Source organism: Alternaria postmessia (assembly GCF_024291825.1).
Source record: "Alternaria postmessia strain BMP 2775 chromosome Unknown scaffold_21, whole genome shotgun sequence".
NCBI lineage: Eukaryota > Fungi > Ascomycota > Dothideomycetes > Pleosporales > Pleosporaceae > Alternaria > Alternaria postmessia.
Window position 1 is genome coordinate 16,768 of NW_026260094.1, and position 25,865 is coordinate 42,632.

General features: G+C 52.0%; 9 protein-coding genes across 9 annotated transcripts; 2 read left to right on the forward strand and 7 right to left on the reverse strand.

The window, feature by feature from the left end:
* Nucleotides 1-454: 454 nt before the first annotated feature.
* Nucleotides 455-2,644, reverse strand: J4E82_004402 (uncharacterized protein; the record flags this gene model as incomplete). The annotated part of the gene is made up of 1 exon (XM_051730681.1): nt 455-2,644. One exon carries the CDS (start codon nt 2,642-2,644, stop codon nt 455-457), a length of 2,190 nt encoding a protein of 729 aa, XP_051589437.1.
* Nucleotides 2,645-4,501: 1,857 nt separating this feature from the next.
* Nucleotides 4,502-5,347, reverse strand: J4E82_004403 (uncharacterized protein; the record flags this gene model as incomplete). The annotated part of the gene is made up of 1 exon (XM_051730682.1): nt 4,502-5,347. One exon carries the CDS (start codon nt 5,345-5,347, stop codon nt 4,502-4,504), a length of 846 nt encoding a protein of 281 aa, XP_051589438.1.
* A 3,852-nt stretch (nt 5,348-9,199) lies between these two features.
* Nucleotides 9,200-11,328, reverse strand: COT1 (Cobalt uptake protein cot1; the record flags this gene model as incomplete). The annotated part of the gene is made up of 5 exons (XM_051730683.1): nt 9,200-9,500; nt 9,595-10,074; nt 10,125-10,381; nt 10,431-10,674; nt 10,724-11,328. The coding sequence occupies 5 exons, from the start codon at nt 11,326-11,328 to the stop codon at nt 9,200-9,202; spliced, it is 1,887 nt and encodes a 628-aa protein (XP_051589439.1).
* A 574-nt stretch (nt 11,329-11,902) lies between these two features.
* J4E82_004405 (uncharacterized protein) lies at nt 11,903-13,690 on the reverse strand (the record flags this gene model as incomplete). Its single annotated transcript, XM_051730684.1, has 1 exon — nt 11,903-13,690. The coding sequence occupies one exon, from the start codon at nt 13,688-13,690 to the stop codon at nt 11,903-11,905; it is 1,788 nt and encodes a 595-aa protein (XP_051589440.1).
* A 2,027-nt stretch (nt 13,691-15,717) lies between these two features.
* J4E82_004406 (uncharacterized protein) lies at nt 15,718-18,994 on the reverse strand (the record flags this gene model as incomplete). The annotated part of the gene is made up of 3 exons (XM_051730685.1): nt 15,718-15,808; nt 15,867-18,569; nt 18,636-18,994. The coding sequence occupies 3 exons, from the start codon at nt 18,992-18,994 to the stop codon at nt 15,718-15,720; spliced, it is 3,153 nt and encodes a 1,050-aa protein (XP_051589441.1).
* A 1,009-nt stretch (nt 18,995-20,003) lies between these two features.
* Nucleotides 20,004-20,838, reverse strand: J4E82_004407 (uncharacterized protein; the record flags this gene model as incomplete). The annotated part of the gene is made up of 2 exons (XM_051730686.1): nt 20,004-20,514; nt 20,564-20,838. 2 exons carry the CDS (start codon nt 20,836-20,838, stop codon nt 20,004-20,006), a joined length of 786 nt encoding a protein of 261 aa, XP_051589442.1.
* A 377-nt stretch (nt 20,839-21,215) lies between these two features.
* On the forward strand, nt 21,216-22,312 carry SEC13 (GTPase-activating protein S13; the record flags this gene model as incomplete). Its single annotated transcript, XM_051730687.1, has 4 exons — nt 21,216-21,221; nt 21,365-21,480; nt 21,530-21,979; nt 22,030-22,312. 4 exons carry the CDS (start codon nt 21,216-21,218, stop codon nt 22,310-22,312), a joined length of 855 nt encoding a protein of 284 aa, XP_051589443.1.
* A 1,084-nt stretch (nt 22,313-23,396) lies between these two features.
* On the forward strand, nt 23,397-24,236 carry J4E82_004409 (uncharacterized protein; the record flags this gene model as incomplete). The annotated part of the gene is made up of 2 exons (XM_051730688.1): nt 23,397-23,601; nt 23,812-24,236. The coding sequence occupies 2 exons, from the start codon at nt 23,397-23,399 to the stop codon at nt 24,234-24,236; spliced, it is 630 nt and encodes a 209-aa protein (XP_051589444.1).
* A 352-nt stretch (nt 24,237-24,588) lies between these two features.
* J4E82_004410 (uncharacterized protein) lies at nt 24,589-25,477 on the reverse strand (the record flags this gene model as incomplete). The annotated part of the gene is made up of 3 exons (XM_051730689.1): nt 24,589-24,756; nt 24,820-25,167; nt 25,352-25,477. The coding sequence occupies 3 exons, from the start codon at nt 25,475-25,477 to the stop codon at nt 24,589-24,591; spliced, it is 642 nt and encodes a 213-aa protein (XP_051589445.1).
* Between the last annotated feature and the right edge of the window lie 388 nt (nt 25,478-25,865).

Sequence of the window (25,865 nt, forward strand, 5' to 3'; positions counted from 1 at the left end):
CCTCGCTACTTTGCCACAAAGTATCAACAGTCTCCAAACCATATCAGTCCGGCTCGACAACTTCTCGGCTTCTTCTTATCAGATACAGCATTCTTATATCTCGTTCAAAACCTATCAACGTCTTCTACCAACCGAACTAAAGGAGTTGCTTCACTTGTCCGTAACCCTTCCGTTGTTGTATCGTATCTTAAGATCCAGGTTTTTCTCTGGCCTCTTGTTTCAATTGTTGGAACTCACTGCTAAGCAGCATTTTCTGCTCCTCATTTGGATCGGACATAGTGTAGACAGTGGTCACGGTACGAAAACACTTGCCATGGTTATGGAAGGTATTTACCAAGGGTTTGTATCTGGAACTTGAGTTCTGCTGACAGTGACTGACGCGAAAGACTATCTCGATTGAGCGTTAGTAACGTTGAAATGTGGAAGGAACGTGAATGGTACCGAGGATCGAGTCTCAGAGTTCATTGACCGCGAGAGATTTCTCGTCTTTTGGTGCCGGAGGCGCGTTGACAGACGGGAACAAGGTGAACGTGTTGTGCCGCATGTCAGGAACAGTTGGTGAGTTATCGCCTTGTCCGGGATAGAAAGAGCTGAAGTTGCTTTTGGGATAGAACGATTCTGAGCCATCGGGATAATATGAGCCGGTGCTTTCTTCACGCCTCCGTTTCAATCTCTCGAGTGAGGACGCGATAGAGCTATCAGGGAGCTTTTTAGCACATTCTAATAGCAGCTCAATCTCGTGTTCTGACAGGATGAATCGCAGCGTAGAATGCTGCGACGAGGTCAGTAATTTCAGAACCCTAATGCGCTTCAGCTTCATGGCAACGCCTATCGGCTTGTCCCATAGATCTAAGCTTCCGTCGTGCGTGGTCGTGTCCGTTATTTCGTGCTGAGGTATCCGCCCATCGTTGAGAAGGACTTCAACAACGTGGTCCTGCGACTGTATTATGGCATAACACAGCGGTGCAGGCCCAAAGAAGTCGGTATAGCTCTCCAGCTCAGGGCGCCATCTCAGATATTGTGTGCAAAAGATGAACGTTGATGTAGAGGGGTTTAGAGTAGGCGAGTAAGGGTCGAATTTGCGGTAGGTATCCAGCAAATGTTCAACTGCATTGATACTACCAGTTTCGATCGCGCGATAGAACAGTCTGGGAAAGATATCATCTAGTGAGCTTTGGGCTCCTTCCAGAGTTTCCTTCGTGTGTTGGTTTTGTATCAGGTCTATGACGTCCAATGTGACAGGATATCGAAGCATGAGCCATAAAAAACCGATAATCTCGTCATATTCCCTGATGCGTATTACACCATGCTTGAACATTGTGACTAGACTTTCTGGAATGGCGCATGAGATGGCAGGAAGTTCTGTCAAGTGAAGCAAGACATACTTCTTTGCGTAATGTTGGAACTGGAAGTCACCCAAGCTTGAGGGAATATGTTCCTTGTATTTCTGTGCGAGAGCTTTCGACGCATAGAATTCGGTCCTTTTCGAGGATCTCAATAGCTTCAAGGCTATGGATTGAACACTTTTTCCTGTATGTGTTGTGGACCTGATGATCTGGGAAGGCACGGATCCTACGTTGAATGAAGGATAACGAAGAGCAATCTCTGTTCCAAATATGCCGTACCCCAGGTAGGTGACGATGATCGACGACGTTAGTGCTTGCGCATCCTCCAGCGAAAATTGATCCTGTTGCACGTTATCCGGAGGCGTGGAGTCATTGCGGAGCAAGAATTGATTCACACTTGGATGGACCGTACGTATCGTGTGTTCCTCTTCGTCAACAGTGATAAGACAACCGCAGGTCGCCAGTGCCGGGTATATGCTGTTGAGAACTTTGGCAGGGTTCCACGTAGTATCTCCTGGAACTACGCTCAGAGCTTCTCGCATTTCCTGTACCGTAAGTGGCGTTCTCGAAGTCAATATGAGCTTGAATATGTCTGATCGTGACGGTCGGCTTGGTCTCGTTGCCTGCTGCAGTATCCGACTGTAAATTTGAGAGAGGTCCCGAGGTAGGTCATTGAGCGCTTGTCGAATGTCATGATCGGTGTGCATCGTGCAGAGCGTTTGGATTTGGAGAGCAACCCAGAGAAACATGTGCTGTGAACCTTGTAACAGCGCATCCTGAATTTCAAGAATGATGGATGGGTCGCCTAGAGTCAAAGATTGGTTTGATAGAGCAACCTCTAACTGTGTTCTGACAAATGCGTCAATATCCGAAGTATTGTTGGGAAACCTCACAGCCTTTTCTCCTGAAAGCTCTGTAGAGAAAGTATGTAGCTCTACTTCAGGGTCCAGGCGAAGTGAAACGCAGGTATGTATATTGAACTTTGTACCCATGAGAGACAAGTGCTCGAGGATTATGTCTCTTTCTGCTCGAGAGCACAAATCGAGGCCATCAAGTATTATGTAAACGGCGTGCTGGCGAGGCACAACCCGTTCCATTAAGCCTAGGAGTGAACGGAAGCCCTCAGTATACATAGCTTCCACATTAGCTAAGCGTTGTGGAAACAGGTTGATAATCTGACGAGTGAGTGTGCCTATCACTATCCTCGCAACCAAACTTTCAGGAAGATCATGTCGGCAGAAGAAGTATGCGAGTCCCGAGGATGCAGGGTCGATGCGTAAGTTGAGATCGTCCACCATGTTTGCAAGTGTTACGGACTTCCCACAGCCAAGTTTGCCAACCAAGATGAGAGTCTTGGGATCTGACCCTGCTGCCCACTGAACATATTCAGGCATCTGCGTATACAAGGTTGTGTTACCAGATTTTCGAATCTGTCTCCAAGTAGTCTCGTAGTCATGCGTTGAGCAGCGATCTAGCATAGCTCGAATAATGATTTGCCTCTGTTGCTGAGCAATGCTCTTCGAGCTGAGGTCCATCATGGCTCTGAATCGCGAGTTACTCCCCGCTTCTGTTTCAATTCTTCTTGCGATAAGCGTGGTAATCTCCGCTTGGATTGATCTCGACCAGACTAGAAGACTTGATCGCGCTTCTTTGATATCAGAATCATCGAGCGATGATGTGAATTTTCCCAATGCAGACTTCTGGGCGTATCGGTGGTATCGAAGACATATCTGTACCACAACAATAAAGAATTCGGTGATATACGTTTGTAGTAGTTTCGAACGAGGATACAACAGCGCCAGATCTGAGTGCTGTTTTGTCGATTGACCAGCTTCCATAAGGAGAAGAGACAAGCTTTCGAGATATGATGCGCGATTTGTAGCCGTCTAAGATTATCACGACGTCAGATCAAGCACGGTAAAGCAAGATGACCTCAGCATAGGATGCCCCGTATCTTAACAGTAGATCGTGATCTGAATCAACATAACAATTGAAAGACTTACCAATAGACACATGCGTACCACTGACCACACACCACAAGCAACCACATTTTGGGAGCTGCCTACGACAACGTCGCCAAGCGCAGCAAATTGTTGCACACCGTGGAGGAACTTGGTGAAGCGGGGTCCGAAGCAACGTCCTCCCGCCTTTTGCGAGACGTCGATCTCTGCTGTGATCCGCATGACATCCTGTGTACTTGGGGAAGACTGAAGGGACTGTGTTCGCTGATTCCGGAATTGTACTTTCTGGTTGTCCGAAAGGCTTGCCTCGAACTGAGAAACAGCTTGAGCCAATCGTATCTCAGGCTTCAAGTGGCCGGCGATGGATAGAATGGAGGACATGGAGGAAGTAGTGTATGCATGGAAGGTACAAGCGTCGAGTATACAGGCAAGACTTTGGCCAGCAGAAGGTGTCTGACGAGCGGCTGAGAGTCTTCAACGCCGATGAGCCTTAGTAGATGGCTGAGTCGGTCGTGACAGCATTGTACGGATTGCAGTGCAGTGCAGTTAGACTTTTAGGAAATGGGAGACAAGGCTATGACTTTTTCAGGCGCAAGGCAGCGTTCTTATCATCCGGCCTCCGAATGCATGGAGGCGCTGCATAGCCACCGTAATAGGGCGGGGTAGACGCAGCCTTGTGCGACATGTTTCGTTATGCGCGCGAGCTGGATTGACGATGAGAATGGTACTGAGTGTGCGCATACATGGACACTGATATGAAAACCTATGCATCAGCAAATCGGCTGACTGTCTGCATGTGGTCTCGATAGAAGTGCCCAGGCCGTGAGCGGCGCGTGTAGCATCATGATCCAAGCATCCTTGTGCAGATTTCCGGAGGTCAGCCTGGCGTCAATCTTCGGGCAGCCTTCATCCATCTCGATCACGGTCCAGGCTCTCGCTTGCGAAAAGGATGGACATCGTGGTAAACACGAAGATCAGCTTGGGTAATAGGTAGCTTCCTACATGCGCAAACATATGGATGATGATGGCAGTATAGTCGATGATAGATCGCAGAACTATGGAATGCCTCAGGTCGAAAGAGGCAAAGTGCACTATCGATAAGCGCTGCGCACGCACCATCACGACCTTTGTCTTCCGGTCTAAATCCCCTATGCATCATCGCATCTATACAGAAGAGCGCATCACTTCGTCAACTCAATCGTCTTCTACTAGAGCGCAACTGATATCCTCAGCTCCCTCATCACCCACCGTCCACGAGGTCCGAATATCAAACTCCTCGGCATCCGCGTCCGCACTGTCCAGTCCATCAACCATAAGCTCCACTCGCTCTTCTTCATCCTCATCATCAACGTCGTCAACGCTCAGCATACCGCCATCAACGCGTTCATGTCTGACCTGCCCTTTGCTTGATACTTTAATCCTCTGCATGCGAAACGCAAGCACAAACGGATCTTTATCGCCAATGTCCTGTGTCACGTTCCGACCCTTTTCAACACCTATATCCGGACCAGCTTGAACCAGCGTAAAGCCCAACGTCGCATCAACACCGAGATGTAGATGTATGCCTTTGCTCCGCGCATGCCTGATCGTCCCCCTGGCCCCGTATGCGATCTTTATCCCCGTGATCATGTAAAGCTTTGTATCCCATAGCCAATTCTTGTTATCCTGGATGTATCGTTTGACATTTGTAGAATCAAGACTTTGCTTGATGTACTCGGTGGTAGGTTTGAAAGACACAGTCTCGATCCTTTCGCAGTCCCAAGTTTCCGCTGTTCCCTTGGCGATCTGAGTGTTGATGTCTCCGCCGATGCCAAGGATTTGCATAAGGAAAGAGGTCCAGATGCCGATGGTGTAGGTTTTTATGTTGTCGAATTCGAATACATGGTTTCTCGTTTCAGGACCAACGATGATTTCCCCGGGTGGAAGGGGGTGTCGATTGAGTGGTCGGTCTGCGAAGCGTGGTTGTTCGATGATGTTGCCTAGCCTTATGAACGTCTCTGGTGGTGTGTCACGCGTTGGCGCAAGGAAGTACTGTAACATGTTTTGATGGATATGAAGTCCTGGATATCAGTGGCTCCATGATGTTATCCGCAATATATACTTGTCGCTTCTTGAGCTGTAGATTATTTTAGTAACAGTGTAGCGAACGTGAAGGTGGGCAGGCTGAGCGCGGCTGAGATACAGGCAGGCTGCAGCCACCACCACCAAAAGCCTCAATCGGACTGCGGACTAGCCTGCGATTCGTTCGACCCGAAATATCGCCGCCATCTTTGCAAGCCATTTTGGTTCGACAAATGAGCATTCTGATTCATTCGCTTACATCGCCGGATTGGTAGATATGAGAGGCTATCAATAGCGCAACGATAAAACAACCAGGCTGTATCAGATGATATCGGTTGCGGCTCTCCAGAGGGCTTTCGCACTCCTCTTTTGGCAGTCGATCGATATATTAGATCCAACATGAAGGCCATCCGACTCGTACTTTAGATACCCTGGCACTTAGTATAGCATCACTATCGTTAGCCTCATTTTTTGACTATTTTTTTCTTTCCTTCATAATGACGAGTTCAGCCAGATCCATGGGCCACCAAATGTACAACATCCGTACGTTGATCGCTCAAGTATCTCTGCAGCATGAGAATACCACCTACACATCTCCAACCCACGCGGGCTCCGGACACGATCACTTTTCATACTCTCATTGGCATGATATAGTTGAGCGTGCTTGGTGGAAGCGGTGGGAATACCAAAGCTCTGAAACGCAGCGAAGCGACCAAAGAAAGCACAGATGTATCCCGTTCGAGGATGATTCTTCCTCATCGCCGAATAGGCAGGCCACATTCCGCGAAACGTTCCAAAATGAGTTTTTGGGTAGGCAGCGAACATTTCAGTTAGTGTACCATGATATCTACTAGGAATTTCAGCTAACGTGTGGATAGCATCGCGGATGAATGGTTTGAGAAGCTTGAGGCCAAAACGCTACCTCTTTTCAAGAAGGATAAAGACACTCGTGTTACGACTGGTTCCCGTCCTAAGCCGGTTCGTATTGCAGTCTTAGACACCGGCATAGACCCAGAGTGCTCTTTCAGAACTCGTATTAGGGGTGGCAGGAACTTTTGCGAGGGAGAAAAGCGAGGAAATTTCTGGGAAGATGAGTCAGGCCATGGCACAGCAGTCGCATATCAAGTTGCCCGCATATGTCCGAATGCCGAAATTTACATCGCCCGAATAGCTCAACGTACGGAGGAAGGTGACACAATGGTACCCGATAGGCATGCCATAGTTCGGGCGCTAAAAGTAGCCAGCGAGGAGTGGAAGGTCGATATAATCAATATGTCCTTTGGTTGGGAGTTACAAGACGACGACGACGGAGTGGAAGAAGCACTGAACGCAGTAGGAAACTTGGGACATATTCTGGTCTTTGCCTCCTCAACCAACGGCGGAGCGCTAACCGACATCCTCTTCCCGGCTCGACACCGCGACGTCATTGCAGTGGATGCTGTAGATGGCTTAGGAAAACCATTCTCGAATACTGGATCGACAGAATGTGGTCGCAAGCAAGAACGGTTCTCAGCCCCTGGTCTTAACGTTGCCGCGCCGTATAACACTAGAGTGACTGGCAGTTCTTTTGCGTCCCCAATCGTTGCTAGCGTCGCAGGCCTAGTCCTAGAAACGTTTCGAAAGGAGATTCCAGATCTGAATGCAAGTATTTATAAGCGCCTTGGGACGAAGGGAGTCATGGAAAGGGTTTTGAAGCTATTATCGAAAGAGGTGGGAGGTTTTAATTTCCTACAGCCTTGGATTGAGCTCCAAACGGGGCACAGTAGGAGGTATTTCTGTGAGCGCATTATCAATAGCGTTATGAGACCTACGTATAAGAGGATAGGTATGTCGTATATGGGAATGGTAGATACACATGGGTGGAGTCCGACGATAGAAGCAGACTAGGAGGATAACGTGATAGGATGGAGGAATACTAGTGCATGGTTGTTGGAAGAGCTGAAGAATTCGGCTTCTTATATATGACACCCACACGATGTCAAGGTTATGGTCTTTGTGACGAGTAAGATGCATTCTGACAGAAAAATGACCACTATCGATAAGCCTCGCGCACGTACCACCGCGACCCTTGTTTTCCATCAAGATTCCAGCACCCGGCCCGGGCGCAAACCATCATCGCATCCTCTGCAACTTGCGCACCCTCACCCTCACCACCCACACACACACACACATACACACCCACACCTCACACACCGCAACCTCCCCAAACCCGCCAAATACCTCAACCATGTCATCCTACCAACCCCAGCAAACCACCACCGCCGACCAAACCGCCAGCGCCATCGACGCCACAGCCCGCACCGTCCACTACAAGTGCGGCGACTGCGACATGGACGTGCCTCTTAAGCGCGGCGAGCCCATCCGGTGCAGAAACTGTGGTCATCGTGTGCTTTACAAGCAGAGGACTAACCGGTGAGTTATAACATATTTCTCCCCATGTGGTGTGTGTCTGTGGTCTCGGAGGACAAGGGACGCGGCGCGTGACGAGGCAATGAAGAATACAAGAGGAAGAGGGGGGTATGCGCGGGTTGAGAGGAGAGAAGCAAGGAAGAAGTTTGGGGTGGAATGTGCTGGTGGAATGACGAGAAAGAGGGAGAGAGAGAGAGAGAAAGAGGCACAGACGGAGTTCTTCCAAGCACACACACACACATGCATCTACACGCGGAAGAGCACAGAACGGCAATTTCCAAGTGGAACAGCAACAGTGCCCATTTGCAAAAACTCCAAGATAACAATCACTAACATATACCTAATCTAGTATGGTCCAATTCGAAGCCCGATGAGAAACGGCTATACAAGCTTCCTTCTAGTTGGAAAAGATCACGAGAATCACAGTTGCAAAACGGGGGGGCGAGCGACCAAAAAAAATGGACGTTGTAATACAGCGGAGTAGTTGGGATTAGGATGGGGGAAGCGAAAACGGAAGAACGTTCTAAAGCGTTCAACATCACAAGACTTGAAGAACAGGGGCGTTGGTGTGTTGTAGTCTTGTGCAACAACACGAGAGCGAGTCATTCCAGAAGATTCAACGGGGCGTAATGGCATATATGTATTCACACATCGTCAGAACAGACGTACAGACAGACAGACAGACAAAACAAGCGACCAAACTTTGCCAACATTGGAGAGGAGCCAGCCAAGAACGAACAACGAAGTTATCATACCAATCTTTTTCTCTTCATTCAACTCATAGAACTAAGCAAGCATCAGTACAAGGAGTTCAATCTGCCGGAGCAACTTCTCGCCAAACACAAGCTACAAGGCAAAAAAAAAAGGCATGTATATAGCCATAGCAGAATAACTCGAGTCTTTTCTCTTTGTCAAGTCATCAACAATCCCATTTGCATCATCAATCACAAAACATGAATTCACAAATTGACAAAGTACCTCTCTTGCCACATCTGCGTTTTACCTGGGTAAAGAAGAAAAAGCTTTCATTTCTTCCTTGTGACGCCTCCCCGCCATGATAATCTGCGCGCAATGCGCGAACACTTCCTAGTAGTATATTGTTCTAATATGATGGTATCCGTCAGCCAGCCAGCCAGAGCATGTGCCATATTCGTAGAAGGAACAGCGGGGGAGGAGGACGTGGCGTGGGGGGGGGGAAGTTGGACAAGGACGAAAAAAAGACAAAGAAACCTCGTGTGCCTTCTTTCCCCCCCAAGTCGAACGAACGAACCACCATGATGCTTTCCTAGTCTGAAGAACACATATAGCTCCCCACTCCCTCATGAACAACGCCTCCTCCCTCTTCCATCATCATCATCATCATCCTCGTCTTCTTCCTCCCTTCTTCCCCACCGCCCGACGACGACGACGACAACGGGGCGTCTACGACCCCCTAAACGCATCGAACCTCTTATACGTATACCCAATAAACGGCAAACTCGTCGCATACTCATCCTCATTAGCCGCCTGCGCAGCCTGCGCCCGATGCGCAGCAGATGTATCTTGCTGGTCAATCTCATCAATCGGGAAATACTGAGTATCAATGTTACTCTGCAGCTTAGGTTCAAACGGCGCGCGGATACGGCGGAGACCGTCCCAGGCGACACCTCTGAAGAAGGGGTGTTGTTTGATCTCGTTGGCGCCGCCGATGCGGCCAAGGCGGTGTTCGGCGTCACATATCAGACTATAATTTCAAATGTCAGTATTCGAGGGTTCTCACCGCCAAGACTGGGGCTCGGGAACAACAAGGCCCCAAGTGAGAAGAAGAAAAGACATACCGGCGAACAAAGTCCTCAGCCTCAGCACCAAGTTGCTGGTCAGGAGGGAAATGCAAGTTCCTCGGCCAATCAACAATCTTGCGGTAAGTATCATGCGGCTCTTCAGCGCAGAACGGCGGCCAGCCGATCAAACACTCAAACATAATCGTACCCACCGACCACCAATCGCAGCTGTAGTCGTAGCCCTGGCCGCTGAAAATCTCGGGCGCAATATAGTCAGGCGTACCGACGGTCGAGTAGGCAAGCTGGCGACGAGACTTACGCCATGTGTTGATTTGGGTACGGTTGCTGACAGTGAGTTGGATCTGGTCGAGATTCATGGATTGTCGGTTGTCTCTGTTCGACTTGTGGGCGCCGCCTGCGAGCAGCTTCTTGTAGTAGCCTGCGTCGTGCTCCTTGTGGAAGCCGGTCGAGAGACCGAAATCTGTCAGCTTGATGTGGCCGCCTCGGTCGAGAAGAATGTTGTCGGGTTTGATGTCGCTAGGAAGATTAGACTTGCACGCTGAAGCTCGCCAGTACTTTGTTCTTACCGGTGAATGAAACCAAGCTTGTGGACTGCTTCTATCGCAAGCGTGATCTCGGCCATGTAGAAGCGCGTAATGTCCTCGGTAAAGATTTCGTACTTGATCAGCATGGTCATCAAGTCACCACCTGGCAGAAACTCCATAAGCATGTAGAGGAACGTGTTGTCCTGGAAGGTTGTGTGTAGCTTGACAACCCAAGGACTGTCGGACTCGGCGAGAATGTCACGTTCTGACCGTACGTGGGCCAGCTGGTCTTTTTTGAACTACAACAAGTCAGCCTGATACTTGAGGTGGTGTATTGTGGATACTCACCATCTCCTGCTTGACAAGCGACTTGAGCGCATAGATCTTGCCGTCGTTGCGCCGTTGGACCAGCTTGACCTCTCCAAAAGCACCCTTGCCGATAATCTTGAGCGTGGAGAAGTTGTCGGGCTTCTCCTTTGTCCGCAGGAAGCGCAAGTATTCGACTTCTGCACGGCGCATGCTGTCTTCTTTGGATCGTTTCCGGCTGTCGGAGAAAGAGGGCTCCTTCATGATGGCATCGAGTTCGAGAGCTCTGCAGGCAAGTTAGTTGTGTCGGGCAAGGAGTGGTGGGGTGGTTTGACCTTTGATTCCGGTCGCGTGCCCGCTGTACGCTGTCCTTGAAGAAGGTGTTGATCAGACTCTTGGAGACCATGGCCTGCTTGTCTACGTTCTCCGAGTACTTTGTGGGGTTTCGTTGAGGCGCCTCTTCGTCGTACAGCGAGGGGCCCTGGCGGGGCCCTGAGCTGCCGCCCTGGCTTCCATAGCCGTAGCCTCCTCTGTTGTCTGCGGTGCGGGGGCGTCCGGGGTTGGGCGAGCCTTGTCGGCCGTACGGGCTTCCAGAGCGACCGCCGCCCGAGAGGTGTTGGTGCGAGAGTTGTTGGGCGAGGCCATTGGCACTCTGATCGAAGCGCTGGCTGCCTGGCGCCTGGAGGTTGCCCTGCTGCCCTTGGTATTGTGCCTGCTGGTAGGGGTTCATGAAGTAGCCGCCGCCGCCATTGTAGCCATTGCCCTGCTGGGCGCCCCAGACCTCTTGCTGGCCGGCCTGGTTGGGGTATACAGGTTGCGGGAATGTCGAGGGCGTCGTGGGGAATGCTCTGCCCACTTCCTGCTGGTACTGGTTGTTTCGGTCGCCGCCGCCGAAGCCAAAGTTGAGCTGCAGGCGGTTGCCCTGCTGGTTGTTGTTCATCGTGGGCGAGTCGTTGTACACGATGCACTCGGAGGGGAGTCGGGGGGAGTCGGTGTGCGGCCGTGGATCACGCCTTGGAGGTTGGCTCAATAGCGGAAGGAGGTGCGAGTCTGGGCGGTCGAGACGGTGTTCGCACTGCAGAGGTTTCTTCAGTGCAGCGCTGGCAAGGAGAGGGAGGTGCTGGGGACTGCCGCAGTAGCTCGGTCAGGGATAACTTTAGGGTGCAGCAGGGGCCACCACAGCGGGGAACACTTGCAACACCTCAATGTGTTTCAGACACCCGGTGAAGTCGACGCATGTGCTCACTCCCGTGTTGGCTATTCACTTTGCTTGTGCCGCCTCTCTGCATTGAGCCAGCACGGCACGCGTCCCGTCTACCGCCACGCTGCTGCTGTGCCTCCAAACCCCGGACTCGAGTACATGAGCCTATCGATAGGAGCCTCACCGACAATCCACGACAAGAGGCACGTGTCAGGATACATGGATCAAAGACAAGCCAGTCACGTGAAGACGCGGTGCGGTGCGGTTGAACGCTTCAATCATGCAATATGAAATTGGTGAGAATGCTCCTTGTTCACATCTCCTCCAAACGCTGTACAATGTCAACACTCGCCTCCCCGTGTCTTTTACTCTTCACCATGACTTCCACCCTCCCGCCTTCCCTCCCCGCTCTAACAGCGCACAACGCTCTGCCACGATAAGTCCAATGGATGTTATCATCAAACCGCTCCGTCGTTTGGGGCTTTGCCGACCCCAACCCAGCAAGACTTGCTGGGCCCTTGACCACAACTTCCACCTCATCGTCGTCACCCATCTCCACAACACCATCTTGATCCTGCAGCTCCAATCGCAGAAACGCCAGATCCTGGCCGTCGGCTTTAAGAGGCGTCTTCCCAGACTCGTTGGTGATGCGAATGGAAGAGGCGCCAGCAGACTGGATGCTAGACCGAGAAGTTTCCTTACCAGCGGAGTAGCCGACAGCGACGACGAGTCCTGGTTCGTATGGAGTTGTAAAGTGCGCTGTGTAGTTTGTGTCCAGCCCGATCTTTTTCTTACCCAGACTGCGTCTATTGAGCAGGAGTTCAATCTCTTCGTCCCGACTGAAGACCTCAATGTATGCCATTTGTCCCTCGCGGCCTTTCCATCCCCATCCCACTATCGCGTCTGAAGACCGCCACACCGTCGTGCGATAGCGCAGGTCCGACACATCGAGCGGTCTAACGGCGATGATGGGTCCCCCATGTATCTTTTTCCAAGCCGCCTGCGCAACAAAAGCCGAGGCATTTGGCAAACCGGTGATATCCAACGCGCCACGTCCTCCAACCAGATACGGATAATTCTTATATACCATCCCAGGCGAGTACCACGGCCCATCGTATTCAAACCCACCCAGTCCGGTTTCGCCGATATAATCCCAGCCCGTCCACATGAAATCGCCAATCAAAGCCGATATGCGTTCTACCATGGCCCAATTCCTCGCGACATCACGTGGAAGCGTCTCGGTGCCTAGCATGATGCGCCCGGGATGCAAGGAAGCATCCGTAGTGTATCGACAGGACCCGTAGCTGTAACCCGCGATATCCATGTAAGCGAAGAGAGATGAAGTGATGGCGTTGCAGTACGGGAGTCGAGGCACATAGTCCATGAGGCCGACGAAGAGCGAGATCAGGACGTTGATCAATGAACTTCCCAGTCCGCCGGTTGCAGAGCCAGATGCACGAGGCGGTGCATGTGGGTCTCCTGGTGGCTTTTTAGAGTACAAGAGCGTTGCTAGGAGGAGGTTTATGGCGATTGTGTTGGGGCGTGTGGGATCCAACGTCCTCGTGTAGTCCAGCAACAACTTTGCCATGGCATGTCCGTAAGCGGATTTCGGCTCTGTGACTTCGTTGCTCAGGGAATACATGATGACACAGGCATGATTCCGCGATCCGGCTACCATGGCTTCGACGTCTTTTTTCCATTGCTCCTGGAAATGTCTTGCCTCGTCGTGGTCCGTCTTTGCCTCGAACCAGTAATCTCCGTACTCGTTCATGACATATATGCCCACTTCATCGCACGCCTCGAGCAGGGCCTCACTCGCCGGATGATGGCTCATGCGTACGGCATTGAAGCCAGACGCCTTAAGCAACTTCATTCGACGTACCTCTGCGGCTTTGAAGCTGCAGGCTCCAAGTATACCGTTGTCGGCGTGGACACAAGCATCCCGCAACTTGACTGTCTCGCCGTTAATCAGCAACCCGTTCTTCGGTCCCCATCCAATCGTCCGTAATCCATAGCGAAAGCGGTCCACATCCCCACCGACATGCACCTCACAGTCGTAGAGAAAAGGCTCCTCCGCAGACCATAAACTCGCATCCTCCATTTCCACTGTTCCGTGTATTTCACGCCCTCTCGTCTTACCCTCCCACATGCCCTTCTCATGCCCATCCTTTGTAAATCGTACCTTGACATCCACCTCTTCTCCCAAAGCATTCTCGAGTATAACACCAACATCAACAATCACCATCCCGACGCCTTCCAAAATCTTCGTAACAAGCCTAATCCCATCCTTTCTCAACACCGCATGCCCCTTTCTTCCTCTAACCACCAGCTTGACACCCCGGTGAACGCCAGACCCAGTATACCACCTTGCACCCGGCTGTCCCTCATTTTCAACTTCCAATTCAACTAGATTCATCCCCCCGTATTTCACCGCCATGCTGACATCGACCTCGAAAGCGGTCCATCCGCTCACACACCCACCCACCTCTGTCCCATTAACCAGCACACGGCTGTGCCGGTACACGCCGTCGAAGAGTAGGGATATCTTCTTCCCACGCAGAGACTCGGGTACGTGCCAGGTTTTGCGGTACATGTACGAGCCGCCGAGGAAAAAGGCGCCGTGGGTAGAAGATGGTGCATTTGCGGAGCGGCCTGCTGATAACATGGCGTCATGGGGAAGGCTTATAGGGCACCATTCTTGGGTTTGAGACGGGGAAGGGGAAATGCAGCGGAAAGACCAGTCATCGTTGAAAGGTGTCGCAACACTCTCGGATTGGGCGTTGGGTCCTAGCATTATTATTACTATTATTATTATTATTATTGCAAACGAACAGATCTTGAAAGCGGCCGAGTGGGAGTCGGAGATTTGAGAAAAGGAAAAATCAGTCCTTGGTAAAATGTTGTTCTGTCGTTGCAATGTTCAAGTCGGAGGTCATCATAACCCCTAAATAGGTTTTCTTTGTCTTTCCGTCATCCATGCCAAAAGCCATGTTCCCCATGCAGTAAACGCGAGCAATACGGCATACGACGGTATAGAACCGGATCCCGGGAATTGGAAGACCCGACACCAAAAAAACAACGACTAGCGTAGTTCTACCTAACTTGTCGGGCTGAACTCCGTGCATCAGAAGATACTGTATCAAAACCTAATAGATGCCGGTGAACTTCACAACTTCGGACAGTCGGAAGGACAAGCTCTCCGTTATTAGTGCTCTTCTAAAGATGTTGAATCTGACTTTATAGGTCTAGATGGCCGTTCTACGGACGAGCGGGCAAAGTATATCCCCAGTACCATCCCAAAAGCCGGACGTAGTATACGTACGCATCTTAACTAAATCTTCCGCCCTATACATAGTCTTCCCTGTACGCATAATCGTCATTTTCTTGCAGGCAAACGTAGCTTGCAATGTAGGGTGCAACACTTGCCTCTAGCTGCCTAATTCCGGGTTCTTGGACAACAGATGCATCCAGAACTTCACACAGTTAGTGCACATACACAGTCACAACTATGACAAAGATATAACAACGTCAACCATCATCCATTGAACCATTATAGTACACAACCACAATAAGGTGCTTCGCATCCGCCAAGGCGAGTGGCTATCCCCATACTACCATCCGCCCATCCAATGCCAGGCTCAAAGCCAAACAAGGCCCGCAGAATATACGCAAGACCAAGCCCCATCAACGACAACAACACTGATGATACCACGGACGGGTATAAAACAAGTCGACGACAAAAGTCTGCCGAGAAACAAACATCCTAGTCCCACAGAACTGACCAAGAGAAAGGTTATACTAAGACAATATATGAATATGTAAAGGGGTGAAGAGAAGTAGTATGCGTGTGATCGTGAAGCCCATCGTGGGTAAATGCGGTAGCGGTAACCGGGGGACCGTAAAACGCCAAAGATGTAAGAAAACGTCCCGAAATACGATACGTTGGTACCGAAGATGAGCTAGTCGAAGAGTCGAAGAGCCAAAGAGAAGATGATCGTGTATAAGATGTCGGCATAGTCATTATGCAGTCGCGGCCAGATTCTTTGATGCGCTCATAGCCATTATTGCGTTGACCTTTTTGCGTCGGGCAACGACCTGAACTTGTACGTGTTGGCAACATCACGTCGTTCATGCGCTTGTGGCCATCAACGCCTTGACCTTTTCGCGCTCAGCCACAATCTCAGCTTGTAGTTTGCGTGTCTGACGCATAGCCTCGTCCCTGTTGAATCGTTAGTGCCCACCCCTCATCGATAGTATCCATATTAGCATAGACATACCTTTCAAACTGCAAATCCGCAACCTCCATCTGCGCCAAGTTCATCCTACCAACGACCTCCTCCATCTCGTGATCCGCATCCCTAAGCGCCTTCTCCAGCTCCTCAACTCTCTTCTCCAGACTCTCCGTCTTTGTGGCTTCAGCAAGACTCATAGCGGGTCCACTGGAAGTAACATCCAACCTCGGGGATCTCTGCGAGAAGACCGGACTACTCGGCAGCCTAGGCGAGAACGCTGACGGGGAAAGGAGACCGGATTTCACACGGCGAAGATGGTTTGTGTGGCTTTCTTTGATAGCCTGGACCTCGTCCTCGTGACGAGCGACGGCTTCTTCGGAAGACTGTTGAGCGAGCATGACTTTGTCTTCGGCGGCCTTGAGACGCTTCTCTAGCTGGATAATTTGCTCGGTGGACCTGCGCTGGTCCTGCTCACCGCGCATGATAGCATCGGTGAGACGACTCCTCAACGCACTGTTAGCAGTAAGCTGCTGCTGGATCTTCTCAGACAGCTCATCCATGCGGGTAGCTGCCGCAAACAGCTCTTTGCTAAGCTCTTGCTCCTTGCCCAAGTGCTCAATCTCGGACTGTTGGAGCGCACGAGCTTGTTTGCGGTATTGCTCTGCTTCGTTCTGTGCGTAGTCACGTTCGGCTTCTGCGTCAGAGATACTCTGCTTGAGTAGATCCAGTGTGCGTTCTGCTTCGGCACCGGCAGCACCGAGTGAGTCTGCATCGCTGGATTCGAGCTGCTTGACGCGAGCGAGTGAAAGAGCATGCGTAGTTCGTAGCTCGTTGTATGCCTTATCCAAGGCCAGAGGTTCGTTTTCTATCCTTATCTCCGGGATTGAAATGTCGTGTTCGCGGAGTAACTCGCGGAGAGAACCAGTCTCTTGCTGTGCGCGGTCAAGGTCCATTCGTAGACCCCCAAGACCCTTTTCGCACTGCCATTTTTGCTCGAGGGCTTCGTCGGCGCGGCGACGTAGATTGTTGACTTCTTGGCGGAGACCAGTGACTTCCTTGTGGAATGCGGTCCGGCGAGGGGTGAGGTTCAGGGCGGCGTCTCTTTCGGCTTCTACTTCTTTGATGCGGCGCTGGAATTCTTTTTGTTGTAATTCTTGGCGATTCAACAGGAGTTTGAGTGCCTTGTGGAGCGCGTCTCGCTGCTCTTCTAGTTCTTTCATTGGGTTGGTAACTGTTGGTGCACCAACCGGCGATATGTCGCCTGACCTGTCCTTGACCGAGTTGGACCGTGACAACGAGCTCCTCTTCGAGTTCAGGCCACTGCGTGCGAGTGAATTCGAACGTGTCAGGCCGACGCGCAGGTTTGGCAAAGGGCCAATGTCTCCTTCTTCGGCAATGGACTGGAATTGCGCGGGTTGTGGCGCCTGTTGCTGCTGCAGTCGTTGCTTGACTAGAGACTCGTTCTCAGTTCGTAATTGTTGGATCTCTTGTTGCATGCGCGTAGTCTCGTATACAAGCTTTTCTGTATCGGCTGCATCGCCTTCGAGCACTTCGAGGCGCGCCCTGAGCTGCGGTACCACTTCGTCCCGCAAATTGTCAGCCTCGTTGCGATGTTTCTCTAGCTCATCGCGAAGCGCCGTGAGGAGATCCTCGAAATTTTCTTTGACCTGCCTTTCTTCGGCCAGGCGCCTCTTCGCATCCTCGAGTGACATGGAAAGCTCTTTGACCTTGGGTGTTTCCACCATTGAGCCTGCTCTCGACTTGTCGGTGACCTGATCCTCGAGCTGCTGTACTTGCTCTTCCAAATCTCTTCGGCGTCGCAGCTCCTCTTGTAACCGCTCCGCCATGCGCACCTTTAGTGATGCTCGCTCCTGCTCTGCCTTTCTCCGTTGCATTTCCACTTCTTCAAGCTTGGCCTCGGGATCACTGATAGGAAAGCGTATCGAGCTCGTACCAGAGTCTGAGTAATAGTCACTAGTCCTTCGGTTGTCAGGCATGACACTCTCGCTCGCAGCCTTCCAGCGTTCAACCTCGTCTTCTAATTCCATCTCCCTTTGAATAGAAGCGGCAAGTTCAGAGCTCACCTCGCGCAACTCGCGCTCCAGCTCCTCTACGTGAGCATTCATCTGGGGCGAGGACGATAGAAGTGGGGTTCCAGGGACGTTGAAATAGGAGCCGAGTGAATTGGCAGCGGGTATGTCCAAGCCGTTTGGTTTCGATTTTGACGTGGGCTGTTTGTAGCGTGGAGATTCAGGTGACGAATGTTCTGAGAAAGCGGTAGCCGGTGACTCGGGCCCGTTCTGAGGACGCGAGTTCCAGCCAAAGAAGGAAGTGAATCCACCTCCGCTTGGCGATTTGGGCTTTGTGTTTTGTCTCGCGAGTGAAGGCTCGTCGGGACCGTAATTGTAGTCGTCCATGAAGTCCTCGGTAACACCGTTGAGGTCGAGTTTAAGGTCTGGCGGTTGCGAGTTGTTGTTGTTATTATTGTTGTTGTTGTACAAGGGCATATTCGGCATAGTAGGAGATCGAGCGTGTGCTCCCCGGATACCGAAGGCCTTCAGTGCCTCGGTCCTACTCTGTCGTTGGGGGGTGATGCCGCTGACCGATCGATCATGCCGCGCGGCAGACGGGACGGAGGGGAGAGCTTTGTTGGAGCCTCGCTTTGCGACCGAGAGAGAGCTTGCACGAGACGACTGGGAGAATCGGCGGGGCGCGGCTGCCGTCAGAGGCGTCCTTCCATGGGGGTTGCTGTGTTGTGTTAGTGAGTGTCAAGGAAAGGAAGGCGCGCGTGGCGAGGAAGAAGTAAACACTCACTCGTCGAGGTTCCGGGGCGGGAAGAGGTCCTCGTCACTCAACGGCGGCGAAAGGATATTGTCGGGGGCGCGTCCTCCTTGAGTAGGGGGACCAGAGTGCTTATCAGGGTAGACTGTAGCGATTGACGGTTCTTTAGATTGTCGATCGGCAGCAAAGCGACCAACTACGGGAGAGTTTGCAGGTAGGGGCTTCCTGCGGACCGGGGACTGGACGGCGACAGGCACAGCTTGGGACGACTGGGAGCGAAAAGCAGCAAAAGACGATATGGCAATCGAGGCCAGGGACGAGCCCTTTTGGCGAGGCGGCGAGGCGTTGTTGGGAGGATGCGCGCCCTCGGGGGACGCTTGGACTGCTTGCATATTATCGTATTATTCCCCCGCGATAGACATGGCATGCACAAATGATGAGCGCAAAGAGAGGTACAGAGTCAGCCAAAGTCGGTTGTTCGAAAAAGGGGACCCGCCTAGCGAGCCCAGGTACATGTGCCGGCGAAGGGGCGCTTTGGGGTTGAAGAGCAGATCGCGGCCCTGGAATTGGTCAAATCCACGCGCTCATCCGTCAGCACCTGGCCGCGATGGGCGGTTCGCGCTGCTCGAGTGGAGCGAGCCGCGCCAGGGGGGCTGCGTCCGGCGCTGCAGGTACACTTTTTAGCCGGCCAATAAGCGCGGCGGACTAAGGGGGCGGTTCTTGGACGATGTCGTCGAGGTTGCGATGCTGTATATGATTCGGGAGCATACTCGCCTTCAAAGTGGATGGTGATTCCAGAGTCGCGCGCTCCGATTGACGTTGACGCTGACACACACGGTGAGAGGGCGATGTGCCGAGGCGCCTGAGGACATGAAACACTCCACGAAGCGCCATCACCGCTCACAGGATTCGGTCCCAGTGCATAGCAAACGCAACCCTGCCATGTGACACCCGCAACGGGTGGCTTGCATTCACCTTCATTTTGGCATCGCGCAATCTTCCGACGCGTACGGAATCAGCCAAATGCGGAAGTCATCACGCTAGGGGCATCTGTCTTGGGATGTGGCTCAGCCGCGAACGACGGACAGTGCTCATCGCAATGAGTCGTGGGGACAAGTCCAGCCTCTCGGCCTATCTTAGCTAACGGTGAGGTATGTTCCTACGGAGATGACGAGGCCCCTGGGGATGCAATCTTAGATTCATAGCCACGGGCGCATATCTCGCGCCCTGACTAGCATGTGCCTGCGGCCTTGACTCTCAGGCATGCTTCCGACTTCCGCCGCCGCATAACTATCATGCCATGGCAATGGCAATTTCAATTTGGTAATTCCAGCACCGACTCGACGATGCGACGGTTGGTGCGTGGTCTGATATTAGTAGTTATAATAAGTTCAAGGTGGATCACCGCCAACCGCCAACCCGACCTTCGTCCCATCGCTCCTTGCGCTCTGCTCGAAGGTACGCAATCTTCCGGCCTTCTCTCAAGCGCCTTACAAAGTCCGTTACTTCTCGATCGCTGGCAACGGCGTCTCCACCGCCAAAGCCTTCGCCTTCGAGAAAGCTCTCTTCCAGTCCCCGGCAGAGAGCCTCTTGCTCGCCTACCGAAGCACTCAGTCGCTGATACAGGGCCGGCGGACTGAACTCTCGGAGTGCTTCGTCCTGTTCAGTCTGCTTTGCTCTCCACTGACGTTCCAAAGCACGGAGTGCCAGTAGACGCGACTGTGTGCCATCACGCTGATGCTGCACATGTGCTTCAAGCTGCTTGAGTGATTCTGCAAGTCCCACATTCTGTGCAAGAAGCGCCTGTAGAGGCGCGATTGATGCTGGCAGCGATGGATGTGTTGTATCGGGATTGTGAACTATAGCATGCTGCAGTTCCGATGTTTGAAGCACATGGTGCAAGTCCTTGGTCCTACTCGTACCTTAGTGGTGCATGTATCAATGACGCAGACTTGGCATACGGTTTGTCCTTGAGCACGTCAGGTAGCCACCCATCTTCGGGCGGTTGGACTGTGGGTTGCTCGGAGTCTATCTGAGAATATCGCTGCTGTACACGAGGGCTTTGCTGCTGATCCCCCGGATACGATGACTGACCCGGTGGGGGTGGGGGCAATGGAGGTCCCTGTGATGGAGTCGCATTCCCACTTGAACGTCCTGGCTTTGGAGGCGGGGGTGGAGGCGTCGATGCGTCGAGTTGGTAGAAGTTTTGAGAGTGAACTGGGGACGAATAAGCCATGATGAAGTGTAGAGAGTCGGACCCCAAGCGAGGTAGTGTTGCATGTGATGGCGTTGGGCGGTGCTAGCGCGTCGAGGTATTTGATCTAATCTTATCTCATCTAGACCCCTGCATTGAGGCCACAGCAGCATCAACCAACTCTGGGGCACTTTCAAGCTGTGGACACGTCTGGACGCGCCTGCTCATACTTCTGCCTACACACTTTTTTGGCCGCCTACAAACAACTGCTCTACCTCTGCGTTCCCTCACTGCCTCCTGCCAGAGCAACATCACAACGAAAATGGCAAGCACATCCCCACCAACGCGCCCAAGCTGCTCCCGCTAACTTGCGACTTCCGCTCCAGGCCAACGTTATAGCGAATTCGGGCCACGATGACATGATTGTACGTTCTGCATACACACACCACAGACCCTCGCCTCTATCCTCACCCGCCTCCATCCTCACCTCGCCTCTGTCCTTTCCAGGCCGCCCACTCGCGCAATGGCAAGCCGGAATCCGTCTCCAATGTATATTAACGAGGTACAGCATGATGCCGTTCTGGACTACTACGGCAGGCGGCTCGCGACATGTTCCTCAGACAAGACCATTAAGATCTTCGAGGTGGAGGGTGAGAAGCACACATTAGTCGAGACACTGAGAGGGTACGTCACTCACCACCGCGTTCCACGATCTGTCCGCTGACTGCCACAGCCACGAGGGCGCCGTCTGGAGCGTAGCATGGGCCCACCCCAAATATGGCAACATTCTCGCCTCGTCCTCGTATGACGGCAAAGTCCTCATCTGGCGCGAACAATCCGGCAGCTGGCAAAAGATCTACGAAGTCGCCCTCCACACCGCCTCGGTCAACCTGGTCGCATGGGCCCCGCACGAGGCAGGCTGTCTTCTCGCGTGCGCATCGACCGACAGCAATGTTTCCGTACTCGAATTCAAGGACAACAATTGGACACACCAGATCTTCCCCGCGCATGGCACAGGCGTGAACAGCGTGAGCTGGGCACCTGCCTTTGCGCCGGGACAGGTCATGAGCGCGAGTGGGAACCAGGCTGGAGCTGCGAAACGACTTGTTACTGGAGGTAGCGACTGCCAGGTCAAGGTTTGGGAATTCAGTCCTGAGAGCGGTAGCTGGAACGCAACACTACTGTATGTCCTTTGAGTGACTTGACAACATGTACTAGACTAACATGAACCAGTGGGATCCACGGCGACTGGGTCCGCGACGTAGCATGGTCCCCCACCGTCCTCTCCAAATCCTACATCGCTTCCGCGTCTCAAGACAAAACCGTCTCCATCTGGACTTCCTCGGACCTGCGCGAGTGGAAGCGCACGCAGATCGATGTTGACGCTGCGGCGTGGCGCGTGAGCTGGAGTCTCAGCGGCAATGCGCTTGCGATTAGCACGGGCGACAACCGGGTTAGTTTGTGGAAGGAAAGGTTGAGCGGGGGTTGGGAATGCGTCAAGACGATTGAAGAGTAGAACATCCGTTGTCCTATCACGGCGCAGGCTGGGCCCATCAGATGTTTTCCTGTACGGTACGGGAGAAGGCTGAGACCTCAGTGGTGGGCGCATGATGAGTGGTTTGGCGATGATCAGGGCCGCGAGATTACTGAAACGGGCACTTATTATCGGAATGGGTTCGAGGGGAGGTTGTGGTATGATGGGAGGTGGGATGGTCTCTGATAGAGCGCGGTACGAGCGCACAGTTTTGATGTGAGCGAGTAGTGTGAGACGGTAGTGTTGAATCAATTTCTCCAATAGCAATCACTGACGAGCTGGTCTTTGCATATCGTCATCTCCATTGTGTTGACGCTGTTTGGTCTTGTAGCTCATGTTGTTGATATATGCTTGGCTATCCAATGGTGTACCTGCGTACGATCGCCAAGTGGCCGAGTTGAATAAGGCGCCAGGTCAAGTGCGAGATGCCGTGTTCGACAGTTTTCAAAAGTTGCCCGATATGGTAGGTAAGACGGGCGCTAAACTTCAGCCTCATCGAACCCAACAACATCTGGCCCTTGCTCCTAGATGCTGATACATTACAGCTAACATCCACATCAGAGAACAATACCCGTTCCGATGTCCTTGAAAAGTCGGTAGTCTAGTTGCAGTGTGATATCGGCGTTGCATCTGTGTCTTTGAGAAAGAGGCGGCCACACCTTGCATGTGCTGCCTAGACGCTAGCCGTCTACAGCCCATTTACCTAGGTTCCCAAATATACATATTCCACCACGACTGTCCGGAGACATCCTACAAAAAGGAGTAAAAGACTATGGCGGCTGCAGAAGTTTGCAACGAATCAGCTTCGTCCCTGTCCACAACACTACCATCACCCCATCAAATCCCACCAGCTCCAGCAATGTCGACCAATCCAGCGAGATCGAACCAGACAAGCCAGACAACTTTAACCCCACCCCAACTCGAAGCGCGGACCATACTCACACATCTCCTAACGCGGCTCTCCCAGCCAAAAGATGACGATACCGCCACGAACCCACGTTACGACGAGTACTCCGCATGGATCAATCAGCATAGCATCCCCACCCTGACCACCTCTCTCTACTCCATGATCCGGCCCCAACTCTGGACTTTGCTTTCGTCCCGACTATCTCTCGATGCCCTGAAACATGTTGGCGGCGACTTGCGGCTTGAGACTCGAGGTGCCATTTACTTCAACGGCATCCTTGGCGTTGACAAGCGTCTGCGCATGTACGTGGGACAGAGTGGCAATCTGAGGCAGAGAGTGGCTCAGCATTTGAACTTTAGATATCGTAGAGATCATCCTAGCTTGCATTACTATGCGCTTGAGTGGAGTGTGTATAATGTATTTGGGGTGTGTGCTGTTCTTCCTCCTTCTTCTTCTTCTTCTTCTTCTTCTTCGTCTTTGGTGGCGGGCATGGAGAGGTCCGGTTTGGTGATGAATGTGCTGGAGATGTGGATGTGTCTTGTTTTTAGGTCGTTGCCCTCTGATACACTGGGAGAATGGCTGCCAGATGACGAGCTCGTTGATAAAGGGAGAAGGGCGGCAAAGGAGGGGGTGGTTGGGGGCTTGAATGTTGCTACTCCGCTTGATCAGGGTGTTGAAGTCAAGGATATGCCGTTTGTGGATCTGAGCGGAGAAGTGGATCCTGTTATACGGGATTATCTCAGGGAAGTGAAGAGGAGAAAGGGCGACGTGCAACAAGTGGAGAATGTGAAGATCAAAGATGGGACGGTGGAGGTGGACGAAGAAGAGAGGGCGCTGAGGAAGAAGATCTATGCGGAGAAGGCTAGGAGGTACAGTAAGAGGAGAGATACTGATATTGTTATTCCGCAGTGGGTCTTCCTTGGTGCTGTGGCAGTGGGTGTTGGAGTTTTATTGTTCAGGAGTAGTGGAGGGCCGGGGAACAGCGCGCGGTGGAGGTAGGGACGTTAATTTTGCTACAAAAGTCGAATGAAGCCTGTCTTATCACTCGTGTTGTACTGTATAGTATAGGGTCGTAGCTAAGATTGAGTGTTCAATACACTATCTGGTACAATCGAAGGCTAGCGAAAGCTTGCTCAAAATTGTTCCAGCTGCAGTGTAGGCGATGATAGGAACGATCACGATGTGGACTGCTGTTTCTCGAGTCTGGCAGTCACTCTCTTTCAGAGGTATCTGTGCATAGGTTTGATGGATGTATTACCGAACTTGAAAATGGCTCATCGGCTCTGTGTTATTGTACGGCTATAAGATAGGATCGATTGCACTAAAGTACTGCATCGCGCACCAATGTAAGCTAGCATAGAAGAAGTACAGTCGGAACTATCAGCTCAGTTGTCTGCGTGACGATTGTGGAAGTCACTGTTTCGGTATTCGTGACAATGGCTGTAGCAGTGTTCGTGACAGTGGCTGTAGCAGTGTTGGTCTGCGTTATGGTCGCAGTAGCGACAACTGTTCTGGGTACCTGATCGAAAGAGCATAGATTAGTGACTAAACATCCGAGTTGTCAAAGCTTTCAAATGCTTACTGTGACTGAAGTTGTTGTAGTTGCGGGAATATTTACGACTGCCGTCCAAGTTGTGCTGGTGGTAGGTACGGAGAGACACTTGCAAGCCGAGCTAAGAGCCTGACCTTCGATATAGTTCGCGAGGCATGTAGGCTTCTTTGTGGCAACGGCAGCCGCTCGCTTTTGCTCATCCCGGATGGTTAAACACCTGGGGGAGAGTGTGGTAGTACTAGAGACCGTGGTACTGGTTAATGTTATCGTGGTAAATTCCGTAACGGTCGTGGAAGCGTAGTTAGTTTGAGTCGCCTCTGCAGTAGCCGTAACGGTCGCGTCAGTGGTCGTGATAGATCCAGACGTGATTGTGTTAGTCTGTGTGACGGTTCTGCTTGCTATCAGCAACAACAACACAACATAGGACATAGATACGGGTATACTCTTACGCAGTAAAGGAAGTTCTTGTGGAAGTCTTTGTTACTGCAGGGATCTTGAGGTAAGAAGAGCAGAAGGGTGTGGCCTGAGTTTGCTGCTTTGCGACAGTAACGAGGCCACGCACAACGTCACAGAACAACTTCGAGACTATTGGAGATGCGGGCTCAGGAACTGGACTTCGAGGAACGGAGATACCAGCAGCTGGGATTGTAAGACTCAGAGCCAGCCCGGCTATCTTGCTGAAGTGCATGGCGGGATGTGAGAGACAATGGAGGCTGCTGAAATGCTGTAGGCTACTCCGCTGGATCAGATGTGAGTGGAGCAATGAAATGAAGTGAAGCAGAGTTTTATAGACACCTTGTAAGGTCGGACTGCTTGCTGTTCATTGTTCGTGTCATTCTAGACTTTCAGTCTACTCGGATAATTGGAGTCGGTGACACCGGCACTGTCAAATAATGTGGTGGAAAGCAAAGCTGAACCTCAGCGCCACCAACTTCACCTGAGCACACCTACTTTTCTTTTATTCTCTCTTGTGAAATTAGCATCCCAAGCCACAAGGGTCTGCTCCTTTCCCACAGTAGTGTTGTTCAGCCCGCCACACGAATCTTCTTCCCAGAAGCACACTTTAGTCCCGCCGG